The 15,191-nt window shown below is 61.3% G+C and overlaps 1 protein-coding gene across 16 annotated transcripts in view; it reads left to right on the forward strand.

The window, feature by feature from the left end:
- Positions 1-15,191, forward strand: part of MAPK8IP3 (mitogen-activated protein kinase 8 interacting protein 3) — a 53,151-nt gene that overhangs the window by 20,677 nt on the left and 17,283 nt on the right. For 5 of the 16 annotated variants that reach the window (XM_037814508.1, XM_037814512.1, XM_037814510.1 and 2 more), the window contains exons 3-9: positions 368-438; positions 841-932; positions 3,732-3,755; positions 6,394-6,538; positions 10,271-10,499; positions 10,887-10,989; positions 11,257-11,375. In XM_037814508.1, coding sequence (XP_037670436.1) covers positions 368-438; positions 841-932; positions 3,732-3,755; positions 6,394-6,538; positions 10,271-10,499; positions 10,887-10,989; positions 11,257-11,375 — 783 coding nt within the window. Of the gene's footprint in view, positions 1-367; positions 439-840; positions 933-3,731; positions 3,756-6,393; positions 6,539-8,356; positions 8,492-10,270; positions 10,500-10,886; positions 10,990-11,256; positions 11,376-15,191 lie in introns of those variants that run through there. The other 11 variants (XM_037814515.1, XM_037814511.1, XM_037814519.1 and 8 more) reach the window with 9 other exon arrangements.

The following is a 15,191-nucleotide window of genomic DNA, read 5'->3' on the forward strand; positions in this document are numbered from 1 at the left end:
TGCTTGCTTATCTAAACACAACACATCCTGTGAGTTTTGCCTGTACCTTAGGAGCTCCTAGCTGACTGGAGCTCCTGTCAGCTTCATCCATCCTGTTTTTCTTTATAGCAGAATTTAAAATTCTCAGATAACACACACTCTTCCTGCCGCAGCCATCCCTGCTGCGTCAGAATCTGCATTCTTGCTCAATCCCCTGGGGATCCTTTTCTGGTTGGGGTAACCCCACTGGGCTGGAGGGGCACCTGGGCTGCCCAGGCGTCCGAGCTCTGACTGCGTTTGCATCCCTGCCCACCAACGCTGCCGCCGAGAGGGAGCCGTGGAGCAGCAAGCAGCGGCCTGTGCCACTGACAGCAGTTGTGTCTTCCAGTTTCCCGGCTGGAGGAGCGGGAGTCAGAGATGAAGAAGGAGTACAACGCCCTGCACCAGCGGCACACGGAGGTACGAGCCAGCCCGGCAGAGAGCAAGGCACCACGGGCCCCAGCCCGGCTCATGAGCTTGCACCTCCTGGGGGCCTTTGCCGGCTCTCCCTCTGCTCTGCTCCAAATCCGAAGGCTGGCCAACCTTGTTGCTGGCTCGCTGACCTTCCACTCATCTTGTCTTTATTTCTGTCAGAACACATGTCCAAAACACATGACAGTGCCCAAAACACGCCCAAAATGTGGGACAGTGCCCAAAACATGCCCAAAACACTGGGACAGTGCCCAAAACATGCCCAAAATGTGGGACAGTGCCCAAAACATGCCCAAAACATGGGACAGTGCCCAAAACATGCCCAAAATATGGGAGAGGCGGGGAGGACACAGGTGTGTGAACTGACGTCGCGGTCTCCTTTCTGCACAGATGATCCAGACCTACGTGGAGCACATCGAGAGGTCCAAGATGCAGCAGGTCGGGGGCAATGGCCCAACGGAGGGCAGCCTGCCAGGGAGGAGGTAGGGCGGTCAGGCTCGGGAGGGCTGTGGCGGCTCAGGAGAGCAAGGGCACTCTCCAGAGAGCTCTGCCCTCACTGGCGCAGGCAGGGCGGAGTCCGATTCGGGGCTGTGGCTCAAGGAGGAGTGCATGCTGGGATTGCCTGGGACCGCGGAGGGGGCTGCTGAGCTGAGGATGCAGCCCCGTCTCCCATTCAGTCCCAAAGGCCCAGGGCAGGTCCCACACGTGGGTGGGATAAAGGCCCGGGCACCTGGATGGCGGCTGGCTCCCCCTCCGTCTCCGGTGCCACTCGAGTCAGAACAGCACTGAACGCAGTCCCCGGAGCGAATGGCTTGTCCAGGATGCGGTCGCGGGTTTTGCGGCCCTGAGGTATTGGCCCCTGGGAGACCCGCACGGGCGACCCCTGCCTGAGAGGGCCGGCCCTGCCTCCTCACACTGCAGCAGACGAAGGCGTCTGCAGTCCGGGCACCCCCGACTGAGCGGGGCTTTCGATGCGTGGGGTTGCGCTCCGTCTGCCCTGCACCTTCGGAAGCCTGGGCTGTGAGGGCTGAAGCCTCATTAGTACCTTTGGAGCGGCAGTAATTTTCTTCTGTGCCTCGCCTTGCAGTGGGCTTTATCTGCAAACAGGAAGATTCAGGATGTTCAGCCAGGGGTGTTGTCAGTTACTTTCTGGATGACTGTGGACAAAGTTGTCATAGTCCTGCACTCTAGCATCTTCCGATGTCAAACCAAAAACACCCCGCACGTGTGTGAAGGCCCTGCGGGAACTGCTGCGGGTTTCGGACATGGCCCTCCTCATTGCAGCAGGCGGCGGGAACTGCAGCCTCCGTGGTGCTCTCCTGCTGTCTGGGCCGGATCGCCTACCTGGCTTCCTGAGCACTGGGGGCCCCAGCGAGATCACGTGCCTGGAATTATTTTGTCAACTATGGAGCTCTTTGCAGATACCATCTCCAGGTCCAGATGATCTGAAGTGGGAAATACCGATTTCATGGATGCGAAAATCTCCTCAGCACACAATAGCATCTCAGCTGCCGGCACTTAGAAGCTACCAAGAGAATCTCCAGGTTACTGTGTTTGAATTCTAACCCGCACTGGGGTCTTTACATACTTTTGGGTGAAGCTGGACAGAGGTAATCTGTGGTGGCCCGTCTTGCAGAGACTGGGCAGTGTGGGCATCTTCCGTGCACGCCAGGCATTTGGCCGCTTGCCAGGAGCTGCAGTGTTCCATATCCTTCAGACCCTTCCCTGCCAGTGTGCCTTGAGGGAGGAGCCTTTGGAGGGCACAAAGGAGCAGGCCCAGGCCTGCAGCAGGGACATGCGACCTCTGGGCCCAGTAGCTGCAGGCTGTGACTGTCCAGGGCCCAGCCCCAGGGGACGTGACCTACACAGGCTGCTGCGGGGGCCTTGGGACGGTTTGGGCTCAGGCAGCGTGCAATGCTGCCCAGTGCAGAGCTGCCCCTGAGGGTGCAGCCTCTGAGTCCTCCTGGCTTCAACGTTGGCTGGATGGCCTCTTCCGGTCCTGAGGCCCTGGCCTGGCATCCGCTGCCCGGGCGTCTCCCATGGGGTCCTTGCTGTGCTGAGTCAGGTGCTGGCCACCATGAGAGAAGCCCCATGACCCAGCTACTGGCGCAGCCTGCGTATCCGTAGGACTTCCTGGGCATGCGCACACCGGCCGTAAGATACGGATCTGTGGGTCCTCCGCTGCCGGCCGTGATCAGATCCTGCTTGCCTGGCTCGCAGCCCCTGCCTTTGCTCTGGGTGGAGTGGGGCCTTGTCTGCCTTGCAGAGTGGAGAGTGACGCGGTCCGGGGCACGGCTTGGCTGCCAGGGGCTCTCTCCACACTGAGCCGAGGCCCGGGAGTGCCCTTCATTTTTAAGAGGAGACCCACGGGGCTCTTGTCCAGGATTATACCGACGTCGCGGTCTCCCTGAATCCAATCCTGCCAGAGGAGGTTCGTGGGGCGGAGGCGTGGTGGCTGCGTCACCCTGGTCCACAGACCCTCCTGCTCACTGAGGCCCTCCTGCAGGTGCCCGTCTGGAGCCACACATCCCCTATGGAGCCCCTGCGTCCGGGCAGCCCTCCCCTCTGGCGCCCTCCTGGCTGGCCAGGGCGTCACTCAATCCCGAGCCCACGACTCGGTTGCCTCTGTGGCTGCCACAGCAGTTAAAGAAGCATTGTCTGGCTGCCACCCTCCCCAGGGCCTGGGACTGGCCGGCAGCAAGCTGTGCATGAGCCGCCCAGCCCCAGACCTTGCTCAGCAGCCGCAGCCACGTGTTGGAAATAAAGGAAGCGTACAACTTCTCACCTTGTGCCGGGTGTTTGTTTTTGTGACTCAGAAGGTGGAAATGTTCCGTGGAGGTCTGTGTTGCTGCCGTGTGGGGGACTAAGGTGGAAGGACCCTCCCATCCATCTGCCGAAAGCCCACTTTCTCTCTCCTGGAGGAAACTGTCAAACCGCAGCTTTCCATCCTCTGTAGGGCAGATACTCAGGCTTCCCCAGTTTCTGCCATGAGGCCCTTGAGACAAGGCAGGCGCTCCTCAGCCGCCCGTGCAGCCTGCCTGTGTGTCACGGGTGCTGAAGCACAGGGTGGCGTGTCCATGTCTGTCTCTCACAGCTGCTGTGCTTCCCTGTCTGTCTGTATCGAGGGCAGCGTGCAGCGGGATGCCTGGACGTCTCTCGGCCTCGGGAGTGTGTGTGGATGTGAGTGTGCGTGACCTCTGCCCTCTAATGGTGTTTTCTTGTCTTGCTTCCCGGGCCGTGGCTGCCATGTTCTGCCTGTTGTGTCTGTCACCGCACCACAGTCCTCGCCAGTCGTGGAAGAAGAGGTAAAGCCTGGGCCGCGCCCTCTGGGGTCCAATGACGGCAGAGGGCGGGAGACAGATGGTTCCTTGGCCAGGGCCTGAGAGGGGGGCAATGGTGCAGGACCTCCCTACCCCGCCCCGGCCTGACAGGCACCCTGCCGCCCACGTGGGGCAGAACAGAGGGTGAAGACGGCCACCGAGCAGGGCGGGGTTCCAACCGCCCACTGCAGCATCCGACCCCAGGTCCGCAGCCTGGCTCATGAGCAGAGCGGGCAGCGTCCCCCAGGCCTCCTCCCCTTGCCGCGGGAGGGGGCAAGCCCAAGGTGCAGTGAGGGAGCTGGAGGCCAAGCTTTGGGCCGAGGCGTCGTTGGCCACTGCTGGACCCGGGGGGCGCTGTGTGGAGACCGGCCCCACATTTGGTTCCGTTAGGAAGAGCAGAGGGGCAACGCCGTCCCTGGTCACTGACAGATCTCAGTGAAAGCAGAGTGGCCCAAGTGTCTGCAGCGCCCTTTGAAGCAGGAGGCCCGTGCTGCACAACCTGTGGCCGCCCCAGGCGTCCAGCATCCACGGGGGTGGCATTTGCCTGGGGTCTAGGGGTCTAGCACTTGCATTCCACCGAAAGTCACAAGGAGAGTGTCTAGTGGGGCGTGAACTGGCCCTGAGAGAGGATCCCCCAAACAGGAGATCAGGAGCCCAGGGAGAGTGTGGGCCGGGGCCCCCGGCATGGCGGCCCATCTGCACTGACAGCCTGGGTTGTTCCAGGATAGGCCGCGGCAGCCATGTCCAGGCCCCGAGTGCCCGCGGACTTCTCTCGGGGTTGTCTGAGCTCCTGAAGGGTCAGCAGTTTCTGAACTCTCTGACCTTGGCTTCTTTCTTAACACCTGAGCTTCGTCGAGTCTTTGAAGGGAAAGGCTGAGAAATGTGCGAGAATCACTCCCTCCTCTCCCAGGGGTGAGGGGGCCATGCTTAGCCCCGAGATCCTCTGCAGGAAACTGGACCTTCTGCAGAGGCTGCAGCTCTGCACACGCCACCTCTGACTACAGAGCTTGTCTCCGTCTCACGGACGGCGGCAATGGGACCCCTTGGCACACCTGTTCTTTGGGTTCTGTCCGTGCTGTGAGTATGCAGCTGAGGCGGCCCAGCACGGTGCAGTGGCTCCCAGGGACCCCACCCTCAGGAGAGAACCTGCGGGGGACAGGCCGGCCAGCCCCCAGGCTCCTCCTCCTCATCGCAGCCCCTGACCAGGTCCCAGGACCGTGTGACTCAAGAGAGAGAGACCGCTTCCCCGCGCCAGGCTTCGTGCAGCCCCTCCGAGCTCATGGGCACCCTGCCCCCCAACCAGGGACTGCCAAGGAAGCCCACCCCCACTTCTTCCTCCAGCTTTGGGCTGGGCTCTGTGGTCCCCAAAATCCCCTTGCCCACACTCTTTGCCTTTGGTGGAGCCTCTCCTGTCCTAAGGGACTCAGGGCAGCATCGGCGGGCCCAAGGGAGGGGCAGAGGCAGCCCTCTGCCCACCCGCCACCCCTGCCCCCACTGGCTGCAGAGGCCGGAGTGCCACCCGAGGCTCATCCCGACCCCGCGGCCCTGGCGCAGTGTGGGCTGCAGGCAGTCGGCCCGTCCCTGGACATGACAGGACAGGAGGTGGGGCGAGAGCACTGTGGGCCTCTGCGTCCTCCTCCAAGACCTGGAGTAGCCCCTTGTCGCTGAGGCCACCACGAGCAGGGAGCCTCGTCCACTCTCACAACCCAGTCCACCTGGGGTGGACACTTCCTGTGACCGAGGGAGGCCAGGTGGGGAAGGAGACGGCCCCCGTGGGCTGTGGAGGACCAGGACGCGCGTGACTCTGCAGGTGTCTTATTTCAATATGTGACAGCAAGAACGCCTGGGTGACGGAAAACCCTCAAGAAAGAGGAGTGGGCAGAACAGCTTCCATTGTTCCTGCGTAGCTCCAGGGCAGGAGCAGGATGGGGGACCACCAGGAGGAGGCGGCTCTGGGCTGCAGCAGAGCCGCCGAAGCTGCCGCCCCACGCGCACGGCAGTGCTGCTGCAAGCCAGAGGCGTGTGCCACGGCTTCAGGGTCGCAGGGTTCTGTTTGGACCTAACGTGAGTCAACATGTGGTGGACGCCCATCGGCTAACGAAGGGAGAAGCAGAACATGGTCAGCATATGGTGACCACGGAGCAGGGAGTGACATTCTGGACGGATGTCAGGGGGCCTTGAAAATGACGCTGAGTGAAGAAGCCCCTCAAGAGGCCGCAGGATGTGTCTGGATCAGGCGAACCCGCCGAGAGAGAAAGCAGTGGGCACCTAAAGGGGGTGGGAACTGGAGGGTGGCAGTCGTGGCCCAGAGTTTTCACTCAGGAGCGGCAGCATGTGTGTTATGTGTGCTTTGCCTCAAGGGAAAGATTGTCTCCGTGTAGAGAGGGGGCATCACACGAGAGCCTGGCGGGGTGTCAGCCCCCACCTCTGCTAGCGCACCCATCTGATCAGGGTGGCCATGGCCGGGGGTGGGGGGCAGCCCCGGAAGCCATGTGTGAGACGGCCTGCCCGGAAGGGGCACCCCTCCCACCACTGACCTCTCCCTGCAGGGTGCGCGTCTGGGTTTCCAGGAAGAGCTTGCCCCGGCTAACCATCCGCTGCCTTTCTTTCCCGCCCGTTTCAGCAGGAAGGAACGCCCCACCTCTCTGAACGTCTTCCCCCTGGCCGACGGCATGGTACGTGCGCAGACGGGGGGCAAGCTCGTGCCCACAGCAGACCACTGGCATCTGAGTGACCTTGGCCAGCTGCAGTCCAGCTCCAGCCACCAGGTTTCGTAGCCGCGCTGTGGAGCGAGGGTCCCTCCCTGTGTTGCTGGCACCACGTGTCCATCCAGCCGATCCCTTGCTCTCTGAGCACAGCCCTTTGCAGCCTCTCCCCAGCCCTGCAGGACCTCGCCCCCAGGGCACGACCTGAGCAGACGGCGCGACAGGCATCGGGATGGGCCTCCGCTGGCCGGCTGCCCCCAGGCCCTTCCGCCCTGGGGCTGCGGAGGCCGAGCTCAGCTGCCATTGCCCACCCTCTCCCCAGAGCACAGGCCTGGCCCGCGCCCTCCAGCCCAGACTGCATTCATCCCTGAGCCAGGGAGGCGGATGCCTGGTGCCGAGGCGTGCCTCTGACCCGGAGGAGGGCAAAGGCGAGGGTTCCCTCCTCTTCTGTAGCCTGTTCTCATCTCCTTTCCCGTGATGGCAGCTCCTCCATCTCTGAGCTGAGATGGCAAATGAACATCTGTGGGTGTGCCAGCCGCAATCACTTCCCAGGCTGAGGCCAGCCCTGCCGGGCAGAGAGCGCCAAGGCCAAGGCTCTGCAGTGTGGGCCCAGGGCTCCAGCTGGCCGCTCTCCCCGCAGCGGAGGTGGCCGCAGAGGCAGGCTGGTGGGCATAGGCCAGGGGCTCTTCTAGAAGCCTCCCTCTGCACGGGTGCCGACGGTCCCTCAGCCACAGCTTCTGCCAGCTGCTGGCCCTGCCAGAGAGTGGCCTTGCCTGCCCTGGCTTTGTTCTTCACAGCCCCCGCCGGTCACCTGCTCCCTCGGCCGTCTGGCCCGGCTTTGCCATCTAGGGCTGCCCGCTCACACGCGCTCTCTCACACACGCTCTTGCTCACAGGCGCTCTCACGCACACTCGCTCTCACACGCTCTCGTTCACACGCGCTCACACGCGCTCTCGCTCACAACGCTCTCGTTCACAATGCTCTCGTTCACACACGCTCACACGCGCTCTCGCTCACAACGCTCTCGTTCACACACGCTCACGCGCACTCGCTCACACACGCTCTCGTTCACACGCGCTCTCACGCACACATGCACTCACACGCACTCTCTCATGCGCACTTGCTCACACGTGCACTCACTCACACACGCTCTCGTTCACACACACTGTCACGCACTCTCGTTCACACCGAGCAATGCACTCACACACGCTCGCTCACACACGCACCCTCTCACACGTGCTCGCTTACGCGCACTCACACAGTGCTCGTTCACACGCGCTTTCTCACGTGCACTTGCTCACACATGTACTTGCGTTCTCACACAGGCACTTGCTCACACACGCACTTGCTCACACGCGCTCGTTCACACACATACTCGCTCACACACACTCGCTGTCACGCGCTCTCACTCACACATGCACTCGCTCACACACGCTTTCTCACATGTGCACTTGCTCACACGTGCACTCGCACGCTCTCACACAGGAACTTGCTCACACGCACTCTCGCTCACATGCGCTCTTGCTCACACTTAGATGGGACCTGACAGCTGGGGTCTCCCTGGTCCACATTTGAAGCCGCCGTGGGGTGTCAGGACTCTCGCGGGGCCGTGCTCGGACCTTGGCTCCCCTGAGCTCCACCATCCTCAGCCTCATCTGGATTCACTTTTCCTCTCCTGACACCTCTTCTTTCTCTACTCTTTTGTCTGAAATAGTCTTCCTCTTAATAATCGTAGTGTTTTATGTTTAGTTTGTAGATGTATTTTATTTTTATTTTCTTTAAATAATTACATTTAAGTTCTTTTTATTTCATGCCCTAGAATTTAAAGTTTTTCTAATTTCTTGATTTTTTGTTGTTTTCTGTTTTGTTGTTTTGTTGTTATGTGCTGTATTTTCAGTGTTTTAACCAAACAGTTGTGGCTACTCATGCGAGCCCTGGCCGCTAGGAGTCTGGGTTCTTGCATTTGGAGGGGACTGTCCACCCCGGTGTTTAGGAGGTTGAGAGGTTTGCCTTTAGGTAAGTTGTGGCCAGGGGGAGTGTCCCGTGGGTAAGTGGTGGCCCTGTAGATAATGAGGGCCAGAGGGATTTGGGGGTGTGGTTATACCAGAGAATTCCTGACAGGAATTATCAGGCAAAAAAGATCCACCAGGAATCCAGCTACTCCTGAGGTGTGGGCCGCCCCGGGACCGCACGTGGCCCTGCCGGTGGGGTGCCCTCCTCTGCCCTCCCTCCTGCTGGACACCGGCCCAGGGCTGCGGAGGGTCAGGCAGGTCACCTGGGGATTTCGTCTCCAAACACAACTTCAAGCGAGGGTGATAGATACAGCGAGGAGAGGTGGATTTCTCCTCAAATTGGGCATGAGCTGTAGAATCCAAGTCTGAATCTAAGCTATTTCTTCAGAACCACTTCCAGGGAAGTAGGGAATGGCTCTAGCGCAGCGTCCCTGGCCTCCGCCACCACCCCTCCCCGTGCTGATAACCAAAGCCCAGACGCTGCCAAATGCCCCCGGGGTCAGGGTCGCCCCGGGTGACAGCCCCTGCTGCACAGCCGGCTCAGAGCCTGTGGAGGGGCCAGAAGCCCGTGTTCGGAAGGCCACACGTCCTGAACCCAAAAGACTCCCGCTTGCCACGGGACACAGAGTTCAGAGCCCGTTCTTGGGGCTGGGGTCACCTGGAGGTGGTGAAAGTCGGGCATAGGTGGGTCCCAGCTCTTCGTCCAGCTTCAGACCGAGGCCTGGGTGCCCCGAGTCAGCCCCACCCTGGATGGTGCCCTCACCACGACCAAGTCCCCCAGGAGCATTGGCACTGGGAAAACCGCACAGCCCGGCGCTGCGTCTGGCTTAGTGTGGGCGCAGGGGCAGCACTCTCTCGGGAGCCCGGCGCGGCAGCCATCTGGGGTCATGGATGTCAATTAAGGGAAGAGGTTTTGTTGCCACTTTGCAGGGCTGTTTTTATTCAGATTGCCCAATATTTTCATGAGGAAAAGAATGTATGTGTTTTATGTCCCATATTTGTTCAAATAGAGTGTTTTCCTCCCTAATGGAATTCTTAAGGTGAGCAGCTGATAGCAGTTTTTAAAAAAATCAAATATTTTTCCCAGAATACTTGGTTCTGTCTTGCTCTGTAAAAATGGAATTTTTGCTGATTTGCCTTTGCTCTGAGCCTTAGGGCTGAACCCTCCATCTACACTGAGCCGTGGCCCTCAGCTCCCTGTGCTCCTGCAGTGCCCCAGCTGTTGGGGAGACAGTGAGAGAGGCACGTGGGGTGCTACAGTCGGCTGCATGGCCGAGCAGTGACGGTCCCCCACAGTCCGGCCTGGCCCACCCCCCTGGTGCCTGGCTGCAGCTTGTTTCTGACACACAGCAGGCTGCAAAGGGTTGCCCCACTGTGTCCATGTCACCATCATCTCCATCACCCTCTGCTTCATCGCACTGTCTCTTGGAAGGGTATGGGTCAAAAGCCACATTTCAAACCTCTTAAAAAGGCGGCAGCTACTTCTGGAAAGCCACAGGCAGTGGCTGAATGAGCACAGCCTTTCTGTGAGCCGCCTGGAAGTGACTAGACCTGAAGGAATTAGCCTGACGGGTACCAGGCAGAGGAAGGTGTGTTTCATTCTGGCTCCTTTGCAAGCGGCAAAGGGACTGAGCAGTGGGGCCTCAGATGGAGGCGACAGGCCCCTGCTGGCCCTTCTGGCCCCTTCCCGGGCTCCACGCTGCCTCTCTGAGGCCAGACCTGGAGCTCACGGGCAAAGGAAGCCGCGGCAACGTGCTCCCCTCTTCCCTGTGCTTGCTCCTAGTGCCCGCAAGACGAGATGTCTGAGTCGGGCCAGTCCTCGGCGGCCGCCACGCCCAGCACCACCGGCACCAAGTCCAACACGCCCACGTCCTCCGTGCCCTCCGCGGCCATCACGCCGCTGCATGAGAACCTGCAGCCCCTGGGGGATGGCACAGGCCCGAGGGACAGCAAGCGCCACAGCCGCAACATGGAGGTCCAGGTCACCCAGGAGATGCGCAACGTCAGCATCGGTACGTGGCCCCGGCCAGGCTACGCGCTCTGCAGGGGAGGTCGAGGCGAGCTGCATCCCGCAGCACAGGCTGTCGTTAGAGAAGAGGGACGTGCAGGCGCAGGCGTTAGATCGTGGGCAGGACGGGACAGGGCTGGCTCGCTTAGGCGGCTGACAGCCCCTCGGTCTTCAGGATGGACAGAGCCCTGTGCCATCCTCCTCTAGCCCTGGGCCCCTGCACCCCCAGGCTCCCCAGCCACACGGCCAGCACGGCTGAGCCCTTCCTGGCTCCCCTGCCTGCTGGGGTCCAGCACGGGCCCCCCAGGCTCAGCTCCGAGGGGCGGCCCTGGGTCGCAGAGGGAAGCCGCCAGGCTCTCCTCTGATGCCAGGTTCTGCCATGTACCCCCAGGGATGGGCAGCAGTGACGAGTGGTCTGATGTCCAAGACATCATCGACTCCACGCCCGAGCTGGACGTGTGCCAGGAGCCCCGCCTGGACCGCAGCGGCTGCAGGTGCCCGCCCGGCCCGCCTGGGGTCCTGGGCTGGGGCTGGTGAGGTGCTCTCCGCCCTCCCCACCTCCTTCCCTGCCCCCCCTCCCAGGGCGGCCTCCCTCACTGCCCAGAGGGAGCGTCTGAGGGCTCAGACCCCACCACCCGCCTTTCTCGCCTCCCTGGAGGAGCCGTGCTGCACCGCTCCAGCTGAGGAGGGGTTGGGGGGGTCCGGAGGGCAGGCAGTGGCGCCTGCTGACTCTGCCTCCTCGGGCGTGTGTGTCCCCACAGCCCCACCCAGGGGATCGTGAACAAGGCCTTCGGCGTCAACACCGACTCCCTGTTCCAGGAGCTGTCCAGCGCGGGCCCCGGGGCCATCGGGGACGTGGACGAGGGCGCAGACCTGCTAGGTAAGGACAGGCGGGCGCTGCCCCGGCCCCGCGTGGCCTCGCTGCTCTTTGTCTGTAATGAGAGGAGGAGCTTGTACCAGCCGCAGCCGGGGCGCATCTCAGCTTCGCAGGGACGTGCGTCACCCCGCAGTCCCCGTCCGCAGTGTGCGCTTCGGTGGGTTAGTGTTTCTGTAGAGCTGCAGCCATCACCACGGTCGCATTACAGAGCACGTTCAGCACCCAGAAGCAGCCCTGTGCCCATTAGCTGCCGTCCCCATCCCCTTTCTGACCCCTCCCCTCGGCAGGGTACTTCTAGGGACACTGTGGGGAAGCTGGCCATTTTTTGGCTCTCTTGACTCTGGGGGGGGAATGTGTGGGAGCCTCAGGGGCCCTCGGCAGCACGGGCCCCCCCAGGACACTCGGGTGGTCCTGAGCGGCTGCGGGAGGCAGCCTGGCTCAAGCCCAGGTCCGGTCCAGCTGGGAGTGGGGGTGGCCCCCTCTAGCCACGAGCACCCAGGGGCCATGGTGCTGGGGGGCTGGTCTGCAGGCCTCAGTGCAGTGGCCACTTAGGACGGGCACCTTCAGTGCAGGCCGCAAACTCACCCCTTGGCCTGTGTTCTGAGCGAGTGCTGAGAAGAGGCCTGTCTTCTGCAGACCCTCCTGGCAGCCCACCTAGGGGGGCTTCCGAGGCCAAACGTGCCTGTCTGACGGGGCAGTGGGGCAGCTATGGTTTCTCGTGTCCCCACTTCCCTCTCTCACCTCAGTGTCAGCGCAGTTGCTAACAGGGAGGGCGCTTCCCCCCTGCCGAGGCTCGGAGGGAGCCCCTGGCTGCCCCGGTTGTACCTGGGGGAATCTCCTGGGCGATGGCTGTTCTGCCTCTGGGATCTTCGAGGGTGTCTTCTACCTCATGATCAGTGCCCGAGGCACAGCTGTCTCACGTCCCGGAGTTTTTATTGCCAGACTTTCTGCTGGTGTCCCTCCACGCCAGTGAACACGATGGCCTGTTGCCATGTGGGCTTCGGAGTGTCCCGAGGTGTCCGGGCTCCACCCTCAGCCCCTGGCTGCAAAGGACGGGGCATGCTGCCGGGCCTTCCAGCCGGGCACCTCGCGGCTTCTGCAGCCCCCGGGCATGTATGGCGCTTGCTTCCGTCAGCGGACTGACTGTCCGACGCTCGCCATCGCGGTGTCCGGCACCAGCCCTGCCTTTCGCCTGAAGTCAAATTCTTTTCCATCAGGCATCAAAAAAAAGTAACACCCCCTCCCCAACAAAGGCAGGGTATACTTTAATAGAACATTTTCTTGTGCGTTTTGTTAAATATATACATAAAATACACAAAAACTATTAACATGCAGAAGAATCCCCCTAATGCGGTGCGGTCATCGTCAGTATTGTGACCCAGCCCCTCCCGCTCCCCCGTGCGTGTCCGTGTGGTTCACTGTGTTCCGTTTCCCAGCATTGCTTTTTTTTTGGAAAAATGATGTGTTTTTATAATATTGAAATAATACTGGGAAGCCCAAGAAGAGAATAAAAGCCAAAGAAATGTTGTCATGATCTTTCCAACATCGTGGACATGGCTCCCGATGAGCTGCCAGGGCCCACGGGGTGGGGCAGGGCCGAGTGTCCCGTCTGTCCTCTTGACTGTGGGTGACACGGACAGCTTCTGAACCAAGAAAACTGCATCTTAAAATCTGAACTTTGGTTTCCTTTGCGGGCCTAGAAATGTCTGTGTGCTGTAAATGATGGAATATGTTTTCTTTTGTTTCTGATTTTTGCCATTATGAATCCTGCTGCGTAGATTTCTCCGGGCATAAACATTTGCCACATCTCTGGCGATTTCCTTAGAATAGAGTTCTAGACTTGCAGAAATGATGGGGGGGGCGTCTGTGGGGCTCCCGCTTCAGCCCATGCCCCCCACGGCATGCAGAGAGGCCCCTTGCGCCAGGCCCCTCCGAGTCCTGCTGGGGAGAGCGTGAATAGTCGTGGAACCGCAGGGTGACAGGGCCGTGCTGGGTGCCTGCCCGCAGCAGGGCTCACAGGATCTACCTGCCACGGGGCGGGGAGGAGAGCGTGCCAGGCCACAGCATATGCACAGAGAGGCACGGGAGCATGTCCCGAGAGGCCCTGACGGCGCCGGGCACTGGGGGTGCCGCAGGACTCAGCAGACCGGCGGCTCCTGAGTCTTTGAGGCCTGTGTTGAAAGCCTTCTCCCGGGAGAGTGCACGTGCCTGGGAAATTCTGCCCGCCTCTGCCCACACCTCTTGGCTGCAGGAGCCCTCAAGGGCCGTGGGTGCAGTCTGGGTGCCTTCGGGGGCAGTCCCAGCTGCTGTGGTGCACGTGGAGTGTCGGGGAGGGGGCAGGTGGGGCAGGTGCCACCACAAGCCTCTGCCGCCCGCGTGTGGTGCCAGCGCTGCAGGCAGCCCCTTTCACGAGGGAGCTGCTGGCCAACAAAGCCAGGACCCAGGTGACCGGACCCCAGGCAGCAGCCCCACCAGGCCGCCAGCCACACTTTTTCTAAACACCTTCATCGAGCTAGAATTTGTGTACCACACAACTCACCCATTCTAAGTGTGCGATGCAACGGCCTTGAGTGTAGTAAAAAGCACCACAATTAATTTCAGAGCATTTCGTTGCCCCAAAAAGAAGTCCCGTGCCCATTAGCATCACCCCATCCCCCTGATGGCTATGGATTGGCTTTCTGTCTCTGGGTGTTCCTGTTCTGGAATCTTCCACGAGTGGAATCCTACAGCCTCTGACCTTTTACGTCCGGCCTCTCTCACTTGGCGTGCTGTCTTCAGGGTACACCAGGGTGCAGCGTGTGCCACGCCTCGTTCCTTCTGACGGCTGATGTGCGCTGTGTAGACAGACCATGTCTTATTCATCTGGTCATCTGCCAACAGGCACCGCGGTGGCCTCCACCTTTTGGGCTGTTGTGACTCATGCTGCTGCCACCCACGTGCCCCCTCACGACTCAAGCGGGGCTGTGGGACAGACGCGCTTCCTGTCCGGAGGGTGGCTGGATGTCCGGCTGTCGGTCAGTCCATCACGTTGGCTGTGGTGCTGACAGGGCACCCGGTGGACCATGGAGCCATCCTCACCGCAGCACCCACTTTGTGCAGCGCTGGTGGCGGCCCTCTTCTCTCCAGCCACCCTCCCCACCTTTTCTGCCACGGAGCCCGTTCAGGCAGCGCCGCTCCAAGTGTCGCTTCCATTCAGAATCTCCGCAGTAGCGGCGGGAAGGAGAAGTGGAGAACCAGACGCGGTGCGTTGGTGCATTTACCTCACAGACTGTGTTAACAGAAGCAGCAACTGAAGATGGGCTCTCAGAACTCGGCAGAAACGATGGGGCTCTGGGGAGGGGGAGCCGCCCACTGGGCTCACCGGGATTCCTGAAGGGGGTGAGTGCCCCGGAATAGAGAGTGCTCACGGTGACCTCCAAAGAGGTGGCCATGTCTTCCCTGGGAGGAGACCGGCGCCCTGGGTGGCAGTGGTGGACAGAAGGGACACGTGGCAGGATGGCAGCCAGCCTGGGTTGAAGCGAGACCCTCCTCTTGGCGCTGGGCCTTCCTGGAGCCCTGGCAGAGCGCGGCAGTGGAGGCTGGCAGCGGGGCGCGCAGGACAGGCCCCACCTCGGCGCCAGCTGTGGCTGTGGGGTGTGAACGTGGTGCGGTGCTCCCGGGCCGGGCGCCATGTCCTCTGCTCTGATCACCCTCCTGGGGCCGCCCGCACTCAGCGTCCAGCTGTTACGGTAAGTGCGTCCCTCAGGCACATCCCTGAAAGGGAGCCGCATGGCCGTCGAGCAGGAAAGAGACTGGAAACGTGGCTCTGTGCATAGTCCC

This window comes from Choloepus didactylus, chromosome 21 (genome assembly GCF_015220235.1).
Source record: "Choloepus didactylus isolate mChoDid1 chromosome 21, mChoDid1.pri, whole genome shotgun sequence".
Classification (NCBI taxonomy): Eukaryota; Metazoa; Chordata; class Mammalia; order Pilosa; family Megalonychidae; genus Choloepus; species Choloepus didactylus.